Raw genomic sequence first — 23,165 nt, 5'->3', positions numbered from 1 at the left:
CGCTCACCCATTGGCTGCCCATGGCCCCGCCCTCCCTGGGCGTTTTTTTTCCCCCAGGGCTGTCGCTCACGGCACCGCGGCCCAATCGATGCCGCCGTTTCCCTTCTCCTTTTTTTTGGAGGGGTGGAAATTCGCGAACTCCGCGCCCGAGTCGGGTGGGTGTGTCGAGGCGCAGCACTTTGCGCGCCCTCCGGAAAAAAAGAGGAAAAAGTTCGCGATGAGTTTAGTTTGAAAGTCGCCCTGGAGGACCAGGATGGCCGTGTGGACTCGAGCGGACAAGAACGGTCAGCTGGACCTGCTGCTGCGGGACCGCTGGGTTCGGGTCGTGGCCGAACTGACCCGGGATACGTTAACTTTGACCGCCGAGGCGGAGCCGGATTACGGCAGCTCCCCGGCCGGCCTGCGGAACGGCTTGACGAACGGAGGCGAGTCCGGATTAGGCGCGGGGAACTCGGGCCGCGGCCAGAACCCGGACCACGCGCGGCCCGGGTTCGGCTACGGCTTCGGCAGCCCGGGTTCGAGCAAGTTCGGTCGCGACAACGGGGCCGGATCGGACTTCGGCAGTCCCGGGTCCAGCTACGGGAGTCCCGGCTCCAGTTTTAGTTCGCGGCACGGCGACGCGCCCAGCAGTTCCGAAAGTGGCGGCGCGGAGGCGGTGCGGAAAGTTCGAGTTGTCAAGCAGGAGTCGGGGGGGCTCGGCATCAGCATCAAGGGGGGACGGGAGAACCGAATGCCCATCCTGATCTCCAAGATCTTCCCCGGACTCGCCGCGGACCAGTGCCGGGCTCTCCGCGTGGGCGACGCCATCCTGTCCGTCAACGGCAACGACCTGCGCGAAGCCACCCACGACATGGCGGTGCAGGCGCTGAAGAAGGCCGGAAAGGAGGTGACGCTGGAGGGTGAGTTGTCGCAGGCGGGCGCGGGGACCGACGGAGGCCGTGACGAACACGTGACGCGCGGTCCGGACGCGCTGCCAGTGCGGGGTGGGGGGCTCGGGAGGGGCGGGGCAACGCCGTTACGTCACACCCCCGTCGCCCCGAGGTCGGTAATATTCATCACTCACATCGCATCGCCCCCGTTTTTACACCGTGGATCCACTTCCGGTCAGTCGTCAGTTTACCCACTCCTTAATAACGTCATAATACAGCGGTAATAAATGCAGACGTCCAATTCCTGGTATGAGTGAGGGGTCAGGGGTCCTGAAGGAGATGTTCTGTTGACGAGTTCCTCCGGGAGGCCGCCACACGCCACGGCGGCGTCCGTAGATGCGGGGTGGCTGCCAGGCGCCGGTTTTACCGTGGAGCAGCTGCCACGCCAGCTGGGCTGGTCCGCGGGGCGGAGTCAATCTGGGTGAGGAGCCACTGCACCGGGGGACGGGCACGGCTAATTTCGTGGGTCAGCCGAGGATACCGGCATTGCGACGCAGCAGGTCGCTGTCCCCGTCGCCTGTTGTCACTCAGCGGTAGAATTTGCCGCCTGTCTGTGACATTGGAGCGGCGGTGCGATTTGGTAATGGGCCTCTAGTCTCCGTCCCGGTGGCTCTTCAGATTTTCGGTGCACGAAGCCGCTTTGGTATTTCTTATTCGCCAGGGCCCAGCACAGCTCTGATATCTCACTTGTACAAGAAGTTGGGTTTAACACTCTGTTATGGAATGATTCATCTTCGTGTGCAACTTGGATACGGAATTCGCGGATATTTACTGGTACACAGTGTAATAAGGTGGAATGGTGTTGAAAATAGATTTCTGTTGTCTACTCAGCATGCAAGACTGGAGCTGGCCGAGCATTAATGTGGCTGAAGCGAGCGCTGTATTAACGAAGCGTTAATAAAACGTTGGCGTTGTGACGATCTCCTCGTCTAATGGAGATCACGCCAATGAGCACGAAGGGACGTTTCCCCCGCGACCTGTGACCGTCCTGCTGCTGCCAGGGAGCTCTGGACGTTGTGTTTCTCTTTAAAGGCCAAAGGAGGGTGAAACAAAGACCTTCATTCATGCGGGTGTCTCACGAGCGCTCCAATGGGAGACGCCAGAGCCGGTGACCATCGGAGACCTGCGGAGCGGCCGAGTGCCGAGTATGAATTCCAGAGGCAGCCTCATCTCCGTGTCTGCGTTACAGGAAACAGCCATAAATCTCCTCATCTCAATCTTTCATTCAAGCCAGTAAGACGCGAGGCCTGGACGCTCTCCGTTGGGACAGGCTGGGACAGGCTTTTGTAATGGGAATTTTGACTGGAGGGATATAGCATTCGATTGTCAGTGTTTGATTACCATAAACTCTGAGATGTCCCAATCCGGAAAATTCCCGGCACTCCGGACCGGGATTTCATGTCAGCCTTGTCTGGTGGTTCGCTGATTGCCTTGGTTGGAGATTAATTGGTTGGCGATGTATCCTCGCCACGTCCCGTCCTGGTTCTGTCATTCGTCATTCTATTGAATTCCTGCGTTTGTGTCCTCCCTTCTTTCCCGCCACACCGTCCTGACGATAACGTTTCTCTGTCTGACTGTTTGGCTACTGGATCGTTCAGGGACGCAACACAAACTCAACCAACAAAAAGTGACTTCTCAGTGGAATATTATCAGATAGGGATTTTTTTAGTATCCTGCAAAAAATGTGGAAATAAAACCTTGGCCTTAATGTAAATATATATTTATTTTATTACTGTAAAATATAACATAATATACCATAAAAAGCATTATCACCATCATTGTCATTTAAAGGTTCTGTGGTCCAATAATCTATAAAGTATAAAGTGAAGTGATTGTCATTGTGACACACTGCAACACAGCACACGGTGTCACAACGAAATGTGTCCTCTGCATTTAACCATCACCCTTGGTGAGCAGTGGGGCAGTAGTGACCTAGCGGTTAAGGAAGTGGCCCCGTAATCAGAAGCTTGGCGGTTCGAATCCCGATCCGCCAAGGTGTCACTGAGCAAAGCACCGTCCCCACACACTGCTCCCCGGGCGCCTGTCATGGCTGCCCACTGCTCACTCAGGGTGATGGTTAAAAGCAGAGGACACATTTCACTGTGTGCTCTGTGTGCTGTGCTGCTGTGTATCAAAAGTGACAATCACTTAACTTTGACTTTGACATTGAGCAGCCATGACAGGCGCCCTGGGAGCAGTGTGAGGGGATGGTGCTTTACTCTGTGTCACCGGGATTTGAACCCCACTCTAATATAATAACAATAACATTATGAATAGCATCTATTGTGAGAGACCTTATTACGCACTTTTTCTGTGTAATGAGCGTTACGGTTTAGTGTGTGTAAAGTTACTACTGCTGTTTGCAGACCTGTGTGAGCAGCCGGGTGGTAGTAGCCTAGTGGGTAACACACTCGCCTATGAACCAGAAGACCCGGGTTCAAATCCCACTTACTACCATTGTGTCCCTGAGCAAGACACTGAACCCTGAGTGTCTCCAGGGGGGGACTGTCCCTGTAACTACTGATTGTAAGTCGCTCTGGATAAGGGCGTCTGATAAATGCTGTAAATGTAAAGAATGTGTTATGCACTGTACTTTTATTTGATTTGAAGCATCATTTTACGTTTTACTAACAACCGTGTGTGTTAGTAGTGTGTGTGTGAGAGAGACAAGCACAGACTTTGTTACAGACTTTTCGGGGGGAAGAAGCTGACACACTGTTCTCATTAAAACTCTGGCTGCCTGTCGCGGTGGAGGGATGTGATGGGGGAGGGGGCGGGGCCGACCATCTGGGAATCTGATTGGGTCGCCGCGAGAGTCCAGGTCCTGCAGACGTGAGCTCGAGAAGCTCACAGGGATAACACACACTGATCTTAAACATCCAGCCTGGGATGTTAACAAAGCCCAAACTGTGTGTTTGTGTGTGTGTGTACTGTATTTGATGAGAAAGAGTTTTAATGGAGTTGACTGTCTCATGGGACAGTCCCATTCCTCCCACTCCAGAACACACACACACACACACACACACACACACACACACCTCATCTCTTTTGTGTTTCGTTTTTGTGCTCTGCCCTAATTAAACTGTGGCTGGGAGATAATGTTGATGATGGTAATGAGATCTTTAAATAGACCAGCAGAGGGTCTTTTAGATGAGAGGAAAGTTCTGGAAGCCCCAACTCTTTCTCTTTTTTTTCCACTGTGTGCTTCATCTTTCTCGTCTCCCTGCCCATAGTCGTCTCCGCTGTGTGTGGAAGCTCATTCATGCTCATCAGTCTGTAGGCCTGCAGTTGGTCTATAGCGCTGCTGAGATCAGGTTGGTTGGTGCATGTTGGAATCGTGTCTGAATCTGCTGCCAATTCCTGTTCTTCACGTCATGCATTAAAAGCACTGCATGAAGGCACCACGATGAACAAGGTGTATCACAAGCAAAAGAAAATGGAAGGAAAAGGAGAACACGTGAGGAGATGGACGCCATGCTACCTTTATATTATTCAGATTAAGGAAGTAGGGTGTGTGAGAGCTGTCAATCATAACCACAGGCTCCTCTTCTAGGTGTGAGAAACAAAAAGGGCTGGTGGGTAGTTAGTTCCTCCACTCCAATATACAGACATATACAGGGTGGTAGTGGCCTAGTGGCTAACACACTTGCCTATCAACCAGAAGACCCAGGTTCAAATCCCACTTACTACCATTGTGTTCCTGAGCAAGACACTTAACCCTGAGTGTCTCCAGGGGGACACTCTGGATAAGGGTGTCTGATAAAGGCCGTAAATGTAAAATGTAAATATACAGCAAGCGGCCACTTCTAGTTTCTCTATGTTTATTTCAGTAAATCCTGATGGCATGATGTGACATTAGTGAATAGTCCCCATGCGCTATGTCTATTAATGCACCAACGGTGTCTAAAATTAACAGGCCACACGACTGTTCTCTTCCCAGCAGTGCTACCTGATACTAGGGCTGCACTATTATGTCCAAAATTATACGGCCTGTCAACATTTCCTGGCTTAAGAGATGACTATGTCACTATGAAAATACTTGTTTTTTTTATATTTAATTAGAAAGACAAACATCCATTTACCTGCTTATTTTGAAAAAAATAACTGAAAGTGAAGTGATTGTCATTGTGAAACACTGCAGCACAGCACACGGTGACAAGTGTCCTCTGCATTTAACCCAGTGGGCAGCCATGACAGGCGCCCGGGGAGAAGTGTGTGGGGACGGTGCTTTGCTCAGTGGCACCTCAGGCATCTCGGCAGTTTGGGATTCGAACCACCAACTGGTTATTACAGCCGTACGTGGCGCAAAACTCCGTCCAGATATGAATTCTAGGAGGCTGACGAGAAACAGGCTAACACAAGGTTTAGAAAAATTCACTGTCTCCACCTATTTTCACAGTTTGACCACACACGCACACACACACACACACACACACACACACTTAACTGACTCGGTCATTTGTATTTATGATTATGCTCCCCTTTCCAGGAGTGACCTCATCACTCAGAGCTGCTCATATCGAGTTTCCTCTTTTTTTGGTCCGACCCACCCTGAGGCTGGTGTGTTTTCATGTCTGTATGTAGCTCTGAGAGAGGGAGAATGTGTGTGTGTGTGTGTGTGTGTGAGGGAATTTACGTTACTGTGGTCTCATTCTGGCACTGGGCAGAGTGGGGAACTAAAGCATTTATTTTCCTGGGGCCAATGCTGAAGCAGCAGAACCTTTTCCATCACATGCGGCTTTTTAGTTCCAATTTTTTAAACATGTAGACCCAATTGCAGAGAGAACATTGAGAGAGAATTTTGAATGTGTGGTCACTGGGGATGGTGTCGGCATGTTGGGGATTTTTCACTGGCCTCAGATCATTCCAGATAAACATGCGAACTAGGGCTGCAACTAACGATTATTTATATAATCTGTCGATTATATTTTTGATTAATCTTAGAATCGGATAAAAAAAAAAAAAGAAAAGCATTGATTTCCAACACAACCAAAATCTTTAGAAAGTGCACAAACATGTTGCTCCTTGAGCTGTTATAATAATAATAAAATAAAAATGGACTAACACAAAAAACATACACATGTACATTTACATTTACAGCATTTATCAGACGCCCTTATCCAGAGCAACTTACAACCAGTAGTTACAGGGACAGTCCCCCTGGAGCAACTTAGGGTTAAGTGTCTTGCTCAGGGACACAATGGCAGTAAGTGGGATTCGAACCCGGGTCTTCTGGTTCATAGGCCCACTAGGCTACTACCACCCTGTATGCTTTACATCTGCCAAATATAGACTTTTTTTAAAATAAAGTTCCACCTGAGCTGCCAGAACGTTAAATAATTTATAAAAAAATAAAGAACAATACAAATCAGAAAATTGAACAGGATTTGTTTGAATGTCAGAACTTGTTCTCTACACTACACTGCAGACGCACACACTCACAGATGCACACACTCACAAACTCTCACACTGACACACACACACACACACACTGCAAAAAATGCTTTTCTAACTTAGTAGTTTTGTACTGATCCAAATCTCTAAAAAATCTTAAATCAAGATATATTTACTAGACACATGAAATAGCATAAGAAATGATGTCTTGTTTTCTGATAAAACATCTCAAATTAAGTGATTGTTTAAAACAAGCAAAATTATCTGCCAATGGCGTAAGAAAACTAATCTTAATGAGATATAATCTCAAACAGAAGTTTTAAGCATCACTTAATTTTCTCATGCCATTTTTCTTGTCTAGTAATCTTGATTTAAGATTTTTTAGATATTTGGACTGGAAACGAGACAAAATTACTATGTAAGAAAAGCTTTTTTTGCAGTGTAGCTATACATGACAACAGATTGAAAAATGAATGGTCCAAAAAAGGCTAGTGAATAAAAACATGTCTTTTAATGCAAAGTAACTTTAGCACCCCTGCTTTACTACTGTTAATAACGAGCTAACGCTAACTTGTCATGCTTGTCAAGCTGGATGACGGGTAAACATTTACATTTACAGCATTTATCAGATGCCCTTATCCAGAGCGTCTTACAATCAGTAGTTACAGGGACAGCCCCCCCCCCCATGGAGCAACTTAGGGTTAAGTGTCTTGCTCAGGGACACAATAGGAGAGTCGTCCACACGGAGACGCAGAGAACAGTCCGAACGCTGTTTCATTCCCCCCTCCACACCTGTAGGTGGCGCTGTAAGTCCCCGTCTAGTTCTCCTCCGCGGCGAGTTAAACACCAGCACCAGGGACATGACGTTCCTCACTTCAAAACGGAACTAAAGTAGGATTCTGTAGCGACTTCCCCTGCTGCTGAACTCCCTTCTTCCTCCTCAAACACTCCAACATGTTTGCGTTTCAGGTGCTGGATCATTGCCGTGGTGCTCCCGTGCCGTGCCATGTCGCTTTTGCATATTTTCGCGCAGATTTCTCTGCCTCCGCCATGTATCTGTCCTCTACCTCTGATCTTTTTTTTTTTTTTTGCTCCGCGCTGTCTATGAGGCGCCAAACTCTGCTAGCATCTGTGCGTGAGAGATCGAGTGTGTTCGCTCCGCGCTCAAATAAAGTTTTTTTTAATAATCAAACGTCTCCGCATCGCGCGACATAACAAATCGATTAGGAAATTCGTTGCCAACTCTTTTAGTAATCGATTTTTATCGATTCAATCAATTCGTTGTTGCAGCCCTAATGCGAACACGTGCTGGTTTATATTGCCCAGTTGGAGCTGTCTGCACTGGTACTGGAAGCTGCTTGATGATGGTTAATAATATCAATTAGTCCATTTCTCTAATGAACAGGCATCAGTTTTATGGATTTAATGATGCAAATGTATGAGATCAAAAATTTATTGTGAGACATATTTGGCATATTTTATGTACTCTACATTCGCCACTACTTCTGGACTGGGACATGGGCGGTCTCTCACCACAGCAGTGTGGGAAATTGCAGGTTGTGTATGTTTCCATGGTTCTATGACTGAGATTGGCAGGGTGGTGCTGAAAGACCTGGTGGAAATACATTTGTATTGAGACTTGAGTTACCAAGTCAATACATTGTTTTACTTTTAATTAAATAAATGCCGGAAATATCCATAACTACATACAGTGCATTCAGAAAGTGTCACCAGCCCATGACCAAATTTTGCTACAGCCTTATTCCAGAAAAAATCACACGTTCATAAATATTCTCTGGTCTGATGAGACCAAGGTCTCTTTGGTGTGAATGCCAGGCGTCACGTTTGGAGGAATCCAGGCACCGCTCATCACCAGGCCAATACATCCCTGCAGTGAAGCATGGTGGTGGCAGCATTTACATTTACATTTTACAGCATTTACCAGACGCCCTTATCCAGAGCGACTTACAATCAGTAGTTACAGGGACAGTCCACCTTAGGGTAAAGTGTCTTGCTCAGGGACACAATGGTAGTAAGTGGGGTAGTAACCCACTAGGCTACTACCACCCACTAGCAGAGGACAGCATCATGCTGTGGGGATGGTTTTCAGCAGCAGGAACTGGGAGACTAGACAGGATAGAGGGAATGATGACTGCAGGAATGAACAGACACATCCTGCTCCCGAGCGCTCTGGAGACTCTGGAGAAAGTTCATCCTTCAGTGAAAGTGAAGTGATTGTCATTGTGAAACACTGCAGCACAGCACACAGTGACACAACGAAATGTGTCCTCTGCTTTTAACCATCACCCTTGGTGAGCAGTGGGCAGCTATGACAGGCACCCTCAGTGGCACCTTGGCGGATCGGGATTCAAACCAGCAACCTTCTGATTACGGGTCCTTGGGCAGCAGGACAACAACCCTCAGCACACAGCCAGACTTGAATCTCATTGAACATCTCTGGAGAGATCTTATAATGTCTGTGCACCAACGCTGATGGAGCTTGAGAGGTTCTGCAAAGAGGAATGGGCCAAGGATAGGTCTGCCAAGCTTGTGGCATCATATTCAAAAGGACTGATTGCTGCCAAAGGTGCATCGACAAAGTGCTGAGCAAAGGCTGAGAATACTTGTGAATACATCTCAGGTTTTTTTTATTTTTAATAAGTTTGCCAAAACCTCAAGTAAACCTTTTTTCGCATTGTCATTATGTGTAGAGAAAAAAATAATTTAATCCATTTTGGAATAAGGCTGTAAAATAACAAAAATGTCACTCACTTTTTCGGCAAAAATACAGCAATTTCTCTGTTTTCAACCTTCAAGAACTTTTTCAGGTTTAGGCATTTGCTTTTCTTGCCTCTGTTTTTAATGCCGCCGTATCCAACTGGTACATAAGCCCAGTGTGCATGTCATTCTGATGCATGTCAGGTGACCAAAGGCCCTGGTTGCCTTTCATAACCAGCGTTACCATAACCATAACCTACCTCCTATCTCCATTCCAGACCTCTAGGTGGTACTGAAAGGACTAGTGAAAGATGGCCGCCTGAAAGCAACGCAGCACACAGAAGCCACATTCAGCCTGTAGAGTTGTGCGAATGTAAAGGCAAGATGCCAGAAAGGGGAACACCCTTGTTGAGTGGCACTGAAAGCCACTCAACAAGGGTGTTAATGGTGGTAATGGTGGTCAACTGTGGTAATGGTGGTAATGGTTGTGGTGATCAATGTGTGGCCACAGAGACCTAATAGCTCCAACAACAACAACATTTATTTCTTATATAGCCCAAAATCACATATAGTATGTCTCAATGGGCTTTGACAGGCCCTACAGTTGACACCCCCCACACTTGACCCTACTTGTTCCACTACTGGATTATTAAACTGAGGAGTTGACGCTGATAAACAGAGGGTCATGCCGCAGAGAGGAGGTGCTCAGTGGGAGGGCATGGGACTCACTGCCTGGTGAAATGGCAAGGACAAAAGAAGTTTTACTCGGTGACATCCAGCCTGGCGTACAATTATATTCGAGATCATTTTATATGGATCTATTATTATGGCCAGCAACATGAAGCACTAATAACACACAAACTACAGATCCCATAATGCAGTGCTTCAGTTGCCTTGCGGAACACGTTCCCATAATGCAGTGCTTCAGTTGCCTAGCCGAACGCGTTCCCATAATGCAGCAGGCCACGCCCATTTCAGGCAGGCCACCACCAGAGACCATTGTGCCTGGGTACATACGCCACGTTATTTGTTTTGATCTCGATCTCAGTCCTTTTTTGGAACTAGAAAGTGAACCGAGTTGAATCTCCGGGGATGATCAGCAGCGTTGGCCAGCTCTGTAACAGAGCGCTAACCCCAAATGCACCATGGGTCGGCGTGTGGAGTTAACTGACCCCCAGCAGCTGCTATGCCTGGCTGGGGTGGATGAGCTTCATTCAAGATACACAACCATCCCGTTTCTGTGGGTATACAAACTGTACGCACCCCTGCAAAAAGATTTTTGTGACGCAAAACTTTTAACATGAATTGAAACAAATTGGTGTGTGTGTGTGTTGGCTCATGATGTTCAGCTGCCCTAATAGGTTCTTCCTGAGGTTGCTTGCTTCAGTCGTGCTTCATGATGTTAGTCTTTGACAGTTATGAATATTTCAAGTGATACTTTTAAAGTGAAGTGATTGTCACAGCAGCACAGCACAGTGTGCACACAGTGAAATTTGTCCTCTGCATTTATCCCATCACCCTGAGTGAGCAGTGGGCAGCCATGACAGTCAGTGGCACCTTGGTGGATCGAGATTCGAACCGGCAACCTTCTGATTACGGGGCTGCTTCCTTAACCGCTAGGCCACCTCTGTTTTGACGTTGCACAAAATGATAAATTTACCCGTTGTCAGTGTCACTGTCACTACCCACTGTTCAGGTAAATAGGGGTAAAGAGGCGCAAACAGCGGCCGGTGAAGAACACAAGTTAACTAACAGAGAAGAAGCGCAGAGAATGGCGGAAAATAATAAAAACCAAATCAAACACCCACCCACTAGTTTCCCCCCTCTAAAGTGTGGAGACGCTTCGGGTTTTACGAGACAGTCGACGGACAGGCGCTGGATAAAGACTATGAAATCTGCAAGATCTGTTTTGCAAAGATAAAATATAACAGCAACACTACGAATCTGCAAGTTCGCCATCACGGTGAACTACTCTCAGGTGATAATGAGGGCAAACCGAGTAAGTTACAGTAACTTACTACTGACGTCCCAGTATCATGGTTTACACATGTAAATGTTAATGTTCATGTTGTTTTTAATGTTCATGCACTTTTATCTGTTTAGCTGTACAGTGTTTACATTTAACACCAGGAGGCAGTGAGTTATTATGCAAATGCGTACTTCCTTGCACAATGTTGGAAATATTGGCATTAATAAATGCGTAAGATTTCCTTATTATTTTCTTATTCCTTATTTTTCTTTTTCAGTCACATATATCTTGATATCGTTGATGAAATTTCTTCCAATATATTGAATATCGTAGTTGAATTATTGAATTATCATTATCGTCACATATCGCCACAGAAGTGAATTGAGTTACCTGTATCATCCCACACCCCTATTGCCTCCACAGTTAAGTATATCCGAGAGGTGTCCCCCTTGTTTAAGAAGCCCTCCATGGTAGCAGACCTGCCCTGGGATGGTGTCCGACCACAGTCCCCCAGCTTCAGTGGTAGCGAGGACTCACCCAAACATGGACAAGGGATCAAGGATCGAAAGGTGATACCCTTAAAGATGAGCTACATCAGCCGCAACCTCACCATGCCTGACCTGGAGAACAGGTGTGTATGTGTGTGTGTGTGTGTGTGTTTGTGTGTGTGTGTGTTATTATGGGAACAATGCTCAAATCCTGAACCGTCATGGTGCCACTGAGGTTCCCTTGAGCAAGGTACCCATGACGCAGATGCTGTGTATCACAATGACAAAAACAAACACTTAAAATAGATTAGAATTTAGATTAGAATGTTTTTGTTTTTGTTTATTAAAATGACATGAAATTAACCAAAAATCCAGACCAGATATGTTGTAAATGACTATGGTAGGTGGTAAATGACTGTGAATGGAATATGAGGGTGGTAGTGGACTAGTGGGTAACACAGTGGCCTGTGAACCAGAAGACCCAGGTTCAAATCCCACTTACAACCATTGTGTCTCTGAGCAAAACACTTACCCCTGAGTGTCTCCAGGGGGGGACTGTCCCTGTAACTACTGGTTGTAAGTTGCTCTGGATAAGGGCGTCTGATAAATGCTGTAAATTAATATCTCCATAAATGTTGAAAGGCCCGTTGTCAGCAACAAGTATCCTTGAGTTCCAGTGTTCACCAGTGCGAGTGTGTAGCCATGTTTCGTCATGCCGGATTTTGCTGTTGTGTTTCCTCTCCTACAGGCTGCTGGAGTTACATTCCCCCGACGGTCAGCACACGGTGGTCCTGCGCTGTAAAGACGGGCCCACGGCCCATGCCTGGTTCACCGCCATCCACACCAACATCGCCGCCCTGCTGCCCCAGATGCTGGCGCACATCAACTCATACCTGAGCGCCCCCGGCTCCAGTCCTCACTCGCAGCTCAAGCACATCGGCTGGCTGGCGGAGCAGGTACAAGCTTGCGGTGCACACACACACACACACACACACAGAGCCGGGGCTGGATCATTGTCCTCTGGTGGAGGGGGGTTCTCCAGTGTCCAGTGTCTCAGTGACATTTTTTTGAAAAGCAAAGACACAACAGGGTGCTCTTGTCCTGCAGCGCAGGAGTCTCCGTATGCAGAGAAACGGTCCTGGCTGGTCGGCTATTGGCCCTCCTGACCAGCCTGAGTACGTGTGAAGGGTCCATGCTCACTGCCACCGACGGGGCGCCTGTTTACATGCCATTTATTCTGAGCAGAGACAAAAATTAGAACCGGTGAGTGCTGATCTCTCTAGCATTGAAATGGACAGTAAGATGAAAAGTGACCGAGTGGAAAGAAACACGTTTTAAATGATGGCACCCGGTAAAAAAACACCAAACGGAATATTAAAGTAAGTCGGAACGCTACACTGCGTGTTATGTGGTCACTGATGCTACGGCGCAGTGTTTTTCCCGGCAGTCATGTGTTGCGGTTATGTGTGTGTGTGTGTGTGTGTGTGTGTGTGGGGGGGGGGGGTGTACAGGAAGTTCATTTGAAGCAGGAAGCCACAGGAAAGTGCCTTCGTGTGAACAACCTGCTTCGTAACGTACACGCGGATGAAATGCAGCCTTCAAACACACGTACCCGCCTTTTTACTCCCGGCGCGGCATGTTTTCTAGATTCAGCTGGAAGCTGGGCGGGTCCAGTACAGGCCAGTTGTCATGGCGCTGACAGAAAAGGACATCCTGCTGTTCGAATCCGTGCCCTGGACCCGGGAGGCGTGGTCGAGTAACGTTCTGTCCCAGCCCGTCCTCGCTACCAGGTGACCGTCCAACGTCCCGCCCTCTTTTTCCTCACTTCCCCTTCCTGTGTATTTCCCTCAGTTTCGCCGTCCATTAAAACTCACAAACAGGCAGATTCGGCATCTACTTTCTGTCTAGATACGTAATGTCTGCGTATTGGAAATACTTTGCGTCGCTGGGGTGTTGACTTGTGTGATAGGATAATGTTATAGGATAGGACAGGTTGGCGTGGTGGGGCGCATTGTGTTGATGTGTGTGTGTGTGTGTGTCTGTTCCGCTCCAGGCTGGTCCACTCGGGCAGCACCCGAACGTCCCCTGCGTCCGGGGCCGACCTGGTCTTTGCCACACGGACGGGCACAGGACGCGGGATCGAGTCGCACGTGTTCCGCGTGGAAACTCACTGGGACCTGTCGTCATGGACTCGTGCACTGGTGCAGGGTAGCCATGCCGCGGCTGAACTCATCAAGGAGGTCTCCATAGGTGTGTGTGTGTGTGTGTGTGTGTGAGACCCAGCGATCAACCGTAAAAAGCTGGCATCAAGTAAAGATCTTGTCCTTGAATGTGTTGATGTGTAAACTTCTGACCTGAACAGCAGCCTGGTCATGGTATGGGATGGTGGTCCTGGTGGTCCTGGTCTACCACCAAAATGAATTTGAATCCTGCTGCCCTGATAAAAATGCATCATCTGACATTTAAATAGAAGTGAAATGACCATATGAGCAGAATGGGATGCCGGAAAATATAATTGCACCAGATTTTAGGACTAGAATAAATAATAATATTTATTATTTTCTGTCGTGTTAAGGGATGTCATGTAAATAGTTTGTATGGTCATATGAAGTATAGATCTTAATACAGAGCAATTGTAACGTGTGTAAGGCAGGTAGCCAGAGACTGAGCTAGTGTTAAACCCCACCAGCTTTAAGAGTAAAGGCAGCTTTACTCTTCACTCTCAAAGTGCTGACTGGTGTGTGTGTGTGTGTGTGTGTGTAAGTCAGCTCTGAAAGAGAAGTACAGATGATGGAAAACTGGAACAGTGGAGCCTGCAGAGAACAATGGCTGGCTGACATAAAATACTGGAAATGTTCCGTCTTTTCCTGCCCCGTTCTGGCCTCTCTGGGATACAAGACAGTTTTATGTGCTCTCTCTCTCTCTCTCTCTCTCTCTCTCTCTCTCTCTCTCTCTCCCTCTCTCTCTGTGCCTCTTTTCGCTCTCCCTCTCTCTGGTGTTGATCTAATACTCTTCTATTCCTTCTTACCTCTGTTTCAGAGGATTTTAACAGGATTAATCTTAAACCCGCCCCTGCCCCTAAACTTTACCTCAGAAACCCTAAGAACATATGTTCTTATGAACATATGTAAGATATTCATCTTTTGGTAATAAGCATTTTGCCTAGGGCAGTGTCAGCATTTAAAAAAAGATAGATATTTTATAAATGTGTTTTCTATATTTTATTAAAAAAAGGCTTTATATCTCATTTAGAGCTGAACCCATTATAAAAGAGACAATCTTGTGCTTCCTGTTGTCCAGGTTGTGTGTTGAACAGGCAGGAGGTGGTCCTCTTGCTGCACTACGACAGGGGCTTCACGGTGAGTCGGAAGTCTGCTGATCCGGCCGGAGGTCCTGTTCTCTACCGCTACCCCTACGAGAAGCTCAAAATGTCAGCTGACGACGGCGTTCGGAACCTCTACCTGGACTTCGGGGGTCCCGAAGGGGAGCTGGTACGTCCGTTTTCCGAGTGATGGCAGTAGAGAGCCAACGGGGGAAGCATTTTACGTAACAGTTCGGTAGTGTTAATGTCATAAACACAAATCATGCCAAAGAAATGAGAAAATAGTGAGAAGGACGTATCTACCAGTCATTTCTTTATCTGCCATCTAGTATTTGTTGTGGCCAGCAGATAAAGTTAATAAAGTTTAATCCAGTTCTGAACGCTGCACCCAGCGGGATAAACTAAGATAAGTCTGGGGTGTTTACGTGGAGGGTGTTGAGCTGCTCTGGTCCTGGAGGGGGACGGTGTGACCCCTTGCACTGACCGCACCGTGACCCGGAAGTACGGCCAGGAAAGGTCCGATGATAGTGACTCAAATCACTAATATTAATTAAGGAAAATATATTATTATATAATATTATTATGGAAAACAATTTGCAAGCATACTACCAAAGTGAATTGAAGTGAAATCTTTACAAATGAAGATGTGTATACAAGTAATAGAATTTTGAACAAGAATAAACAGATTAATGATATTAAATATTATATTATATTAATATATTTTAACCAGAGTGGTTACCACATTGTTTGCCGGTGCCAGAATGGCGGTAAATTGAGCTGCTCCACCTCTCCCGTTCTCCGGCAGGTGTTTGACCTGATGTCCGGGCCGAAGCCGGTGGTGTTTGTGCTGCATTCCTTCCTGTCTGCCAAACTGGCGCGGATGGGCCTGCTGACGTGAAGAGGGGACGCAGGAGGCGGGGCTCTTCCTCATCACACCTCACGTTGATGCTTAAAGCGTCACAGCCTTCCACTTTATTACAGTATTGGAATAATATTCAGATCATTTTCTGCGGTGTTTGTGTGTGTGTTTTCAGAAGAGAGTGATGGATGGTCACATGGGGCAACGCGTTGAGAGCCCAGCTGAACGTTGTTGGTTTTTAACATTTTATTCCAATTTGGGGATCAGGATTTTCGAACGTGCCTTTGTATCGCTCGTTAGCAATAGCTAATAGCTCTGCACAGCGCTGTTTCAATTCCAGACTTTGACATGCTTTAGTGGACAAAGCACAGCTGGCTCTGAACAAGTGCACATTTCTAGTATTACACTTATGCTTCCTGTCCTGCGTTTCATTTTATTCCCTTCTCTGTATTTATATGTTATCTGCTGTTTTGTGTGGTTTTAAAATGTTATGTTGGTAAGTGATCGGTGAGGACTGAATGAGTGAGTTGCCATACTGTGGCCTGTGGTGCATCAGAAGTGACTTTATCCTTTTCATGACGTAGACATGGTGAGCCATCGATAACAGGACTTCTAATTGGTCAAGGATTTAAAACTTGGTTTTGCACATTATATGCTCCTGTCTCCTGGTCATTCTGATCCAGTTTAGTGTCTGTGTTTCTCCTGGTTCCCTACTATGGTGTATCACGTGGATATGCGTATCCACACCACCGTATCCTTCAGGGTGGCCCGTTCTCCCCTCACACTATCACATTTCATACTCCTTTGATTTGTGCGTTGAGGGCATGAATAAGCATGAATTACAGAAATCATCCATCTATTTCAGTATTTTCAGTCCACAAGTCCAGATAAAATAATATCGGGTTATTTACAATTATCAAAAGAGGGTGATTGGTGTTTATATATGTTTTTAAATGGGTGTTTTATAGGGGATTTTGTATGTAAGCATAAAGTATTAGTACTTCATAACAAATGCCTTGAAAAACATAGGGAGGTGGGAGGATTATTTGTTTTGAAAGTGAAACATTTGGGACCATCCTAGTATAATAATAATAACCCACTGAGGGTTATTATTATTTTTTATGTGAATCGGGATTCAAAACCATGCATGTATGTGTTTCTGCAGCAGAGAGATCATTTCTCCTGTTTAGTTGCACATTAGCTTTTAAATGCTCTGTTTCCAGCACTTGTCAAGGTTAGTAACCATAAGGAAAGCCTGAGGCCTGGGGACCATGCACTGCCTCCCGCGGTTACTCTTTATGGTGAATAAGTGCCAAATTAATCGTGGAGTGGAATACTTTTATTCTCTTGACTTTCATGTTCTACCTAGGGAAAGTCCAGCTTAGTGAATATAATCGCTACTTTGGGGGTCTCCGCTGGCTGATCAAAATGGTGAGGTCATTCCAGAATTTCTTCAAGGTCCTCATGGTCCCCTGTTGGTAGGTGAGAGCAGGAATGAAGAGTAACTGGCACTTCACCAACTCGGCCTCGGCTTCCTCTTCAGCAGAATGGCCGCGATGCCGTGGCCAGTGTGGTCACATGACCTAGACATTCCTCAACTTATCCAGTGACTCTCTCCAGCCCCGTCTCCTGGAGCTGAGTAACAGGAAAGACATTTATAGGCTTGTTTTTGTCTGACGTCCTGTAACGGATGACCTGTAACGGATAATTCTTAAATGTATGAAATATTATATAATTTAAATAAGAACAGTATCTAAGTGAGATATGCAAGGCTGGAAAGCAATAAAGCATTTTAAAAACTGGCTGAATGTCAAAATGAAGTAGTACAAGAGCATAACCAGAGTAGACCTTTTAAATGCATTCCATATGTTTAGCATATTTTATATATTGACTTTCTTACTGTGAATCTCATGCCCGCAACAGACCAAATCCTTTAATGTGCAAAACCAACAGCAAAAAGATCAAACAGAAGCCATGTCATTCAGCTCTGCGCGCCGAGCAGGGTGGGACGCCGCAAGTGAACCTCACGCTGGATGTCCCGCAGCTCCGTAATCCCCAGCACGGCTCTAATTCTTTTTTTAATCCTAAACAGGGCTGACAACAGCGGAATGAAATCATTGTACTGCGATTTCCAGTGGCCTTTTCATGCGAGCGGATTACAAAAAAAAAAAATAAAAAATCCCAAAGAATACTCATTGCAGCTGAGGATAGCTTTTGATTTTGTTATATTAGAAACAGACTGTTATTAAGCCTATATGCAATTTCATCATATTTGATCATTATGCATGTTTCTTTGTTTTCTCTATGTTTTATGAGTCCGTTTTTTCCATTTACTCTCCTGCTTGAATTCTTCCAGTAGACTGATGTTGGCATCATTTGTACCCACACTTGATCTGTAGACACAGGTTTGTCCATGTGGGACGCTGAGGTCAAGGCTGGGTCCATGCCAGGCTCCAGCAGTCCCTCCAGGTCAGCCCGCTGGCCTTGCCTTGCTATATCAGTAAAGGTCAAGCCTCTTACTGAAGATCTGCGTGTTTTCAGCGGGGAGGGGGGGGAGGCTGATGGGGGGGAAGATGGAACCGGGCTGTCTGTGTGTAATGCACATAGCCATGGTTAACAACCGTAACCATGATTGCACCCTTATAGCCACTCCAGAGATTTTTTTACTGTCACTATTTTGTGTCTGTAATGCAACACATGTAGCTTTTCTTTTTAAACCAAAAATTATTTGGGGCAGCTTGCGTTACACACAATCATTTTTAGTTTAAAATAATTTGTTAGGAGAAACACTGCTGCAGCAAATATATTTTGTACTAAGTATGTTTTGAATGGCCTGCACTCCTAAAATATGCAGCTTATGTCTCAATTAAGAAATGCTCTCGTGAAAGTCTACATATGTTATAAGAATAAACATATCAAACATGATCATATTTGCTGTGCATCTGTCTCTATGCTGTTTCATGTTTGTAATAAACACATACAATGTCTCAGCCAGGACTTATCTTCAAAGTACCCGTCTCCATCTGGTGAACTTAGCATTAACACATCACGTCAAAATCAATGGGTTACTGTGTAAGAAATGCATTACAATTCTACACCATTAAATATTAAGTCTTTTTTTGATGTTAACGTATTGTCAAGTAATGGGGTCGCCTATGAAACCTGCAACCAGTAAAAAATCCCTGGCAAAAGATTTTACAGGAAGTTGTAGTATTTTTGCATGCTCCCCCCGTGTTGGCGGCGGTTTCCTCTGCATTTTCCAGTTTCCTCCCAATGCCCAAAGGTATGCTCACTAGGTGGACTGGTGACTCCTAACTGGCCATATGTATGAGTTTGTGAGTGAATGATGTACATGCGCTGTAATCAGCTGGCACCCCTGTTTGGTCTGGGTCCACATCCTGCACCCGGTGACCAAAGATGGGCTCAGGCACCCATCGGCCATATGTGGTTTAAGCACTTATGGAAAGTGAGTTTCCTGATTTTTTCCTGATATAATCTTACATACGTACTATACAAACACTACAAGCATATCCGGCTGTTGCACCAACAGGGGCTTTATTGACTCACACACACCTACGTTCAGTTTTGAACCTTTGGACGGTGGGAGGAAACCCAGTGGGAATACGGGTAGAACTTGCAACCCCTGTACACACCACTAATTTATCTCATGGTCCACACGGAATCCCACTGGCTATATAAATTATTTTTTTTTTACCTGGAGACCCTTAATTTTACTTTTACTAAAGTACCCTTGGAGTGGGCAATAGAGGGGATCCTTCAAACCATAATTCAAATTAGCAGTTTGGTTAGATCAAAGTTTCCTGCATGTTTACCTTATGTACAAGGTAAACATGGACCATACCATTTTAACCTCCTCTGTGCTAGAAGTAGTTGAGCCAGAATATATTTTTCTATGAAGCTCATCCAACTGAAATCGTCAAGGCCTTGAGCCTTGAGCCTTTATGAAATGATTGAGCCTTTATGAAATGATCTAGAAGTTGAGTCATGGCAACTGGAATTCTTTCTTTAGGGTCGAAACACTTCATTCTGCATCCACAGAACTTTCAGAGTCAGGTCTGAACTTTCAGACAATTTTACCTGGATGACTGTAGATTAATTTGTCTGTGTGGTTTGTTATTAGGCTAATCTATACAAAAAATACACTTACACCAGAATTCTGTTTATGGACTTCAGCTCAGCATTCTGTCATCCCTCAGAAGCTGACGAGGAAGCTGGACCTGCTGGGAATAAGCTCTCTGCTCTGCAGCTAGATCTTGGACTTCCTAAGAGACAGGGCCCAGTCTGTGTCTAAAGAAATAACACCTCCAAGGTCCTCAGACTGAGCACAGATTCCCCACAGGGATGTGTGCTCAGCTCACTGCTGGTCACTCTGCTGAGTACAGGTCGAACCACACCATCAAGTTCTCAGATGACACAACAGTAGTGGGGCTCATCAGTCAGAGCTCTCAACTCGCTGCCGTCACTAACAAATAATAAGCCCTATAATTTTTGTGGTATTGATTTCTTCATTCCAGTTTCATATTTATGGAGCTTCATCAGAAAGGCCAGATATATATTTGTTAAACATAGATTCAATTTTATTAATAGATGGATTAAACTTACCAAAATTCTTTGTGGGTGCACGTATGAAGTGTTTTGCCACCCCATACGAGACAGCCCCCCTTCCAGTGAGTATGCATGAAGTAGTATAAAAGAATCCATCATGGTGCACTGCTGGTGTGCGTGGCTCTGGTTCATCCCACACTGGTCCATTTCGGCAGATCGACAGGACAGCCGTGAAAATGAGAACTGTTAGGTGACTGTGAATGGTTTGTAGCTAGAGCCCTCTGGTGGCTAATTAATATTCATTCATATTTTCTCTTCACAGCGATCCATGAAAAAGAAAGAATGCTGAACAGAGAAACAGATAGAAACTTGGTATGAGTCAAGTTGAAAAAATATGCAAATTATGGAGGACATTTTAATTTCACACGAATAGGAATGATATGGAGATCTTTGATATGCTGAAGTTCTCAGATCTTTTGGTTATAATTACTGTCATTCAGTATCATATAATGTTCCTGTCTTAATATTTTAGACAGTGGCAGGTCCCAAAACCGTCTCTCGTCTTTGTATTATCCTGAGGTAATTCTCACACATTATTTAGATATATTTGCCCCTTTACTTTATAATTACATCATCACTTAGGCTTGCAGGATCAGCCATGGGGTCTTACTCTGGTTACTGGGGTTTTTAGTGACAAATTTGCACCAAAGTGCAGTAATGTAACATGATTTGAATAATTTTTCAGCGTCAGTAGTGTGGTTGCCAAGACTATATATTTACGAAACATAGTCACATAGCTCAGAATGCGACCAAGTACAGGGATATTCTGAACCAAAACCTTCTCCAGAGTGCTCAGGACCTGTCACAATTGGGTGCGGATGGGGACTCACCTGGCACCAATCTGAGGGCCTGCTAGGAGGAATGGCAGAGGATCCCCAAATCCGGGTGTGAAAAACATGTTGCATCTTTTCCAAAAAGACTCATGGCTGTATTAGATCAAAAGGGAGCTTCTACTAAATACTGAGCAAAGGGTCTGAAAAATGAAATAGTAGATATTCAAAAATTGAATACCATGAGATATTTAATTTTTCAGGGTCTGAAAAATGAAATAGTAGATATTCAAAAATTTAATTCCATGAGATATTAAAATTTTCTTTGTAAATAAAGCTGCAAAATGTCAACAATTATATGTTTTTCTGTAAATATGGGGTGCTGTGTGTACATTAATGAGGAAAAATTAACTGAGGAAAAATTAGGAAAAATTAAATGATTTTAGCAAATATAAGAGTGAAAATTGAAAGGGGGGTCAGAATACTTTCTGTATTCTGCAATACACTGTATGTTTAACGATTTGTGTTTAACATGTTTATAATGGTTTTTAATTGATAATTCTGGGTAAATTATTTTTTATAAAACCATATGAAAGATCGTTTTCTTAGTACTAACACTAGAGGGCGACAGAAGCATTCATGATCACACCTTTGACACAATAAATCAGCAAAAACTGTAGATTAACAAAAAACATTATTAATTTAATTGTGTTGAGCTGTTGAGCAGACTAGTCCATACAAGCTGTACAGTGAAATAGACCCTGGTCACATGACGACATCTTCTGACTCTTCAGGAGACGACATCTTCTGACTCTTCAGGAGACGACATCTTCCGGCTCTTCAGGAGACGACATCTTCCAGCTCTTCAGGAGACGACATCTTCCGGCTCCTTTCAGGAGACGACATCTTCCGGCTCTTCAGGAGACAACATCTTCCGGCTCCTTTCAGGAGACGACATCTTCCGGCTCTTCAGGAGACGACATCTTCTGGCTCTTCAGGAGACGACATCTTCCGGCTCTTCAGGAGACAACATCTTCCGGCTCCTTTCAGGAGACGACATCTTCCGGCTCTTCAGGAGACGACATCTTCTGGCTCTTCAGGAGACGACATCTTCCGGCTCTTCAGGAGACGACATCTTCCGGCTCTTCAGGAGACAACATCTTCCGGCTCTTCAGGAGACAACATCTTCCGGCTCCTTTCAGGAGACGACATCTTCCGGCTCTTCAGGAGACAACATCTTCCGGCTCCTTTCAGGAGACGACATCTTCCGGCTCTTCAGGAGACGACATCTTCTGGCTCTTCAGGAGACGACATCTTCCGGCTCCTTTTAGGACACGACATCTTCTGGCTCCTTTCAGCAGATGACATCTTTCCAGCTCATTTTTTTACTTTTTTTTTTTTTTTTTTAGAAAAATAGTTAAAAGACTACACACTGAAATCACTGATTATAAATAATGATAGAAATGATGTATGTCAATCATTAGTATTCTGTATTTGGTACAGTATATAAAATCCTTCTTTGACTGACATTGGTTTATTGTAATTTCAGAACTGTGAATTCCTGAGGAAAAGGCCAATATGAAGACCACCTCCAACCACAAGGACCATCACTTTTTATATTGTTGATGGTTAGATACTTTGTAGATTTTTAAGATTTGTTGATACTTTAATTGAGTAGTTAAATATTTCAAGGGAAATATAGTGCTGTATTATTGATACGTTTTTGTCAGGATTGCCTGCAGCTGGGCTCCACACCGGAATGCAATCCTGACGCCCCATAAATGCCGTAAGTTTCCGCCCGTTCGGGGTCGCTGGCATTTTCGTGAACTTTAGTTGGTAACACTGTTCGTAATTTGAGTTCTGGCAATCGCCACACGCCTACGGGTTAGTTTCAGTTCCTTATTTAAGTTAAATCGTTTTCGGCCACCGCGCCAGTCTTTATTTGTGTTTCTTTATTGTTTATTTGTTAATAAAAACCCCTTCCCAACATGTCAGACCTCTGCGCTTCCTTCCCCCGTAAGTCCGTAGTCGTGACAGTTTTACATATCTTTACTATGTTTATATAGGTTAGTTTGTATGAATTCAGACTT

General features: G+C 45.2%; 1 protein-coding gene across 2 annotated transcripts; it reads left to right on the top strand.

Annotated features, from left to right (window-relative positions):
- The first annotated feature begins 64 nt into the window (after nucleotides 1-64).
- Nucleotides 65-20,584, top strand: sntb2 (syntrophin, beta 2). 2 transcript variants are annotated; one of them, XR_003750353.1, is made up of 8 exons: nucleotides 65-899; nucleotides 11,434-11,641; nucleotides 12,247-12,454; nucleotides 13,146-13,288; nucleotides 13,552-13,748; nucleotides 14,799-14,989; nucleotides 15,626-18,148; nucleotides 20,568-20,584. XR_003750353.1 is itself a non-coding variant. In XM_028987078.1 (7 exons), the coding sequence occupies exons 1-7, from the start codon at nucleotides 254-256 to the stop codon at nucleotides 15,716-15,718; spliced, it is 1,686 nt and encodes a 561-aa protein (XP_028842911.1). In that variant the 5' UTR covers nucleotides 65-253; the 3' UTR covers nucleotides 15,719-18,225. The 2 variants fall into 2 exon arrangements, 1 of the variants encoding a protein (XP_028842911.1); XM_028987078.1 differs by lacking the exon at nucleotides 20,568-20,584 and having other exon boundaries at nucleotides 15,626-18,225.
- The last annotated feature ends 2,581 nt before the right edge of the window (nucleotides 20,585-23,165 follow it).

This window comes from Denticeps clupeoides, chromosome 7 (genome assembly GCF_900700375.1).
Source record: "Denticeps clupeoides chromosome 7, fDenClu1.1, whole genome shotgun sequence".
In the NCBI taxonomy this organism is placed as follows: Eukaryota; Metazoa; Chordata; class Actinopteri; order Clupeiformes; family Denticipitidae; genus Denticeps; species Denticeps clupeoides.
Note: the sequence above shows the minus strand (reverse complement) of the source record. Positions and strands in the feature narration are given on the sequence as shown.

Bases quoted from the DNA above. Each gene is read 5' to 3' on its own strand.
- sntb2 (XM_028987078.1), top strand. From the start codon at position 254: ATGGCCGTGTGGACTCGAGCGGACAAGAACGGTCAGCTGGACCTGCTG. The intron at 900-11,433 runs GTGAGTTGTCGC...TTGCCTCCACAG, and splicing joins AAAGGAGGTGACGCTGGAGG to TTAAGTATATCCGAGAGGTG. The intron at 14,990-15,625 runs GTACGTCCGTTT...GTTCTCCGGCAG, and splicing joins GGGGTCCCGAAGGGGAGCTG to GTGTTTGACCTGATGTCCGG.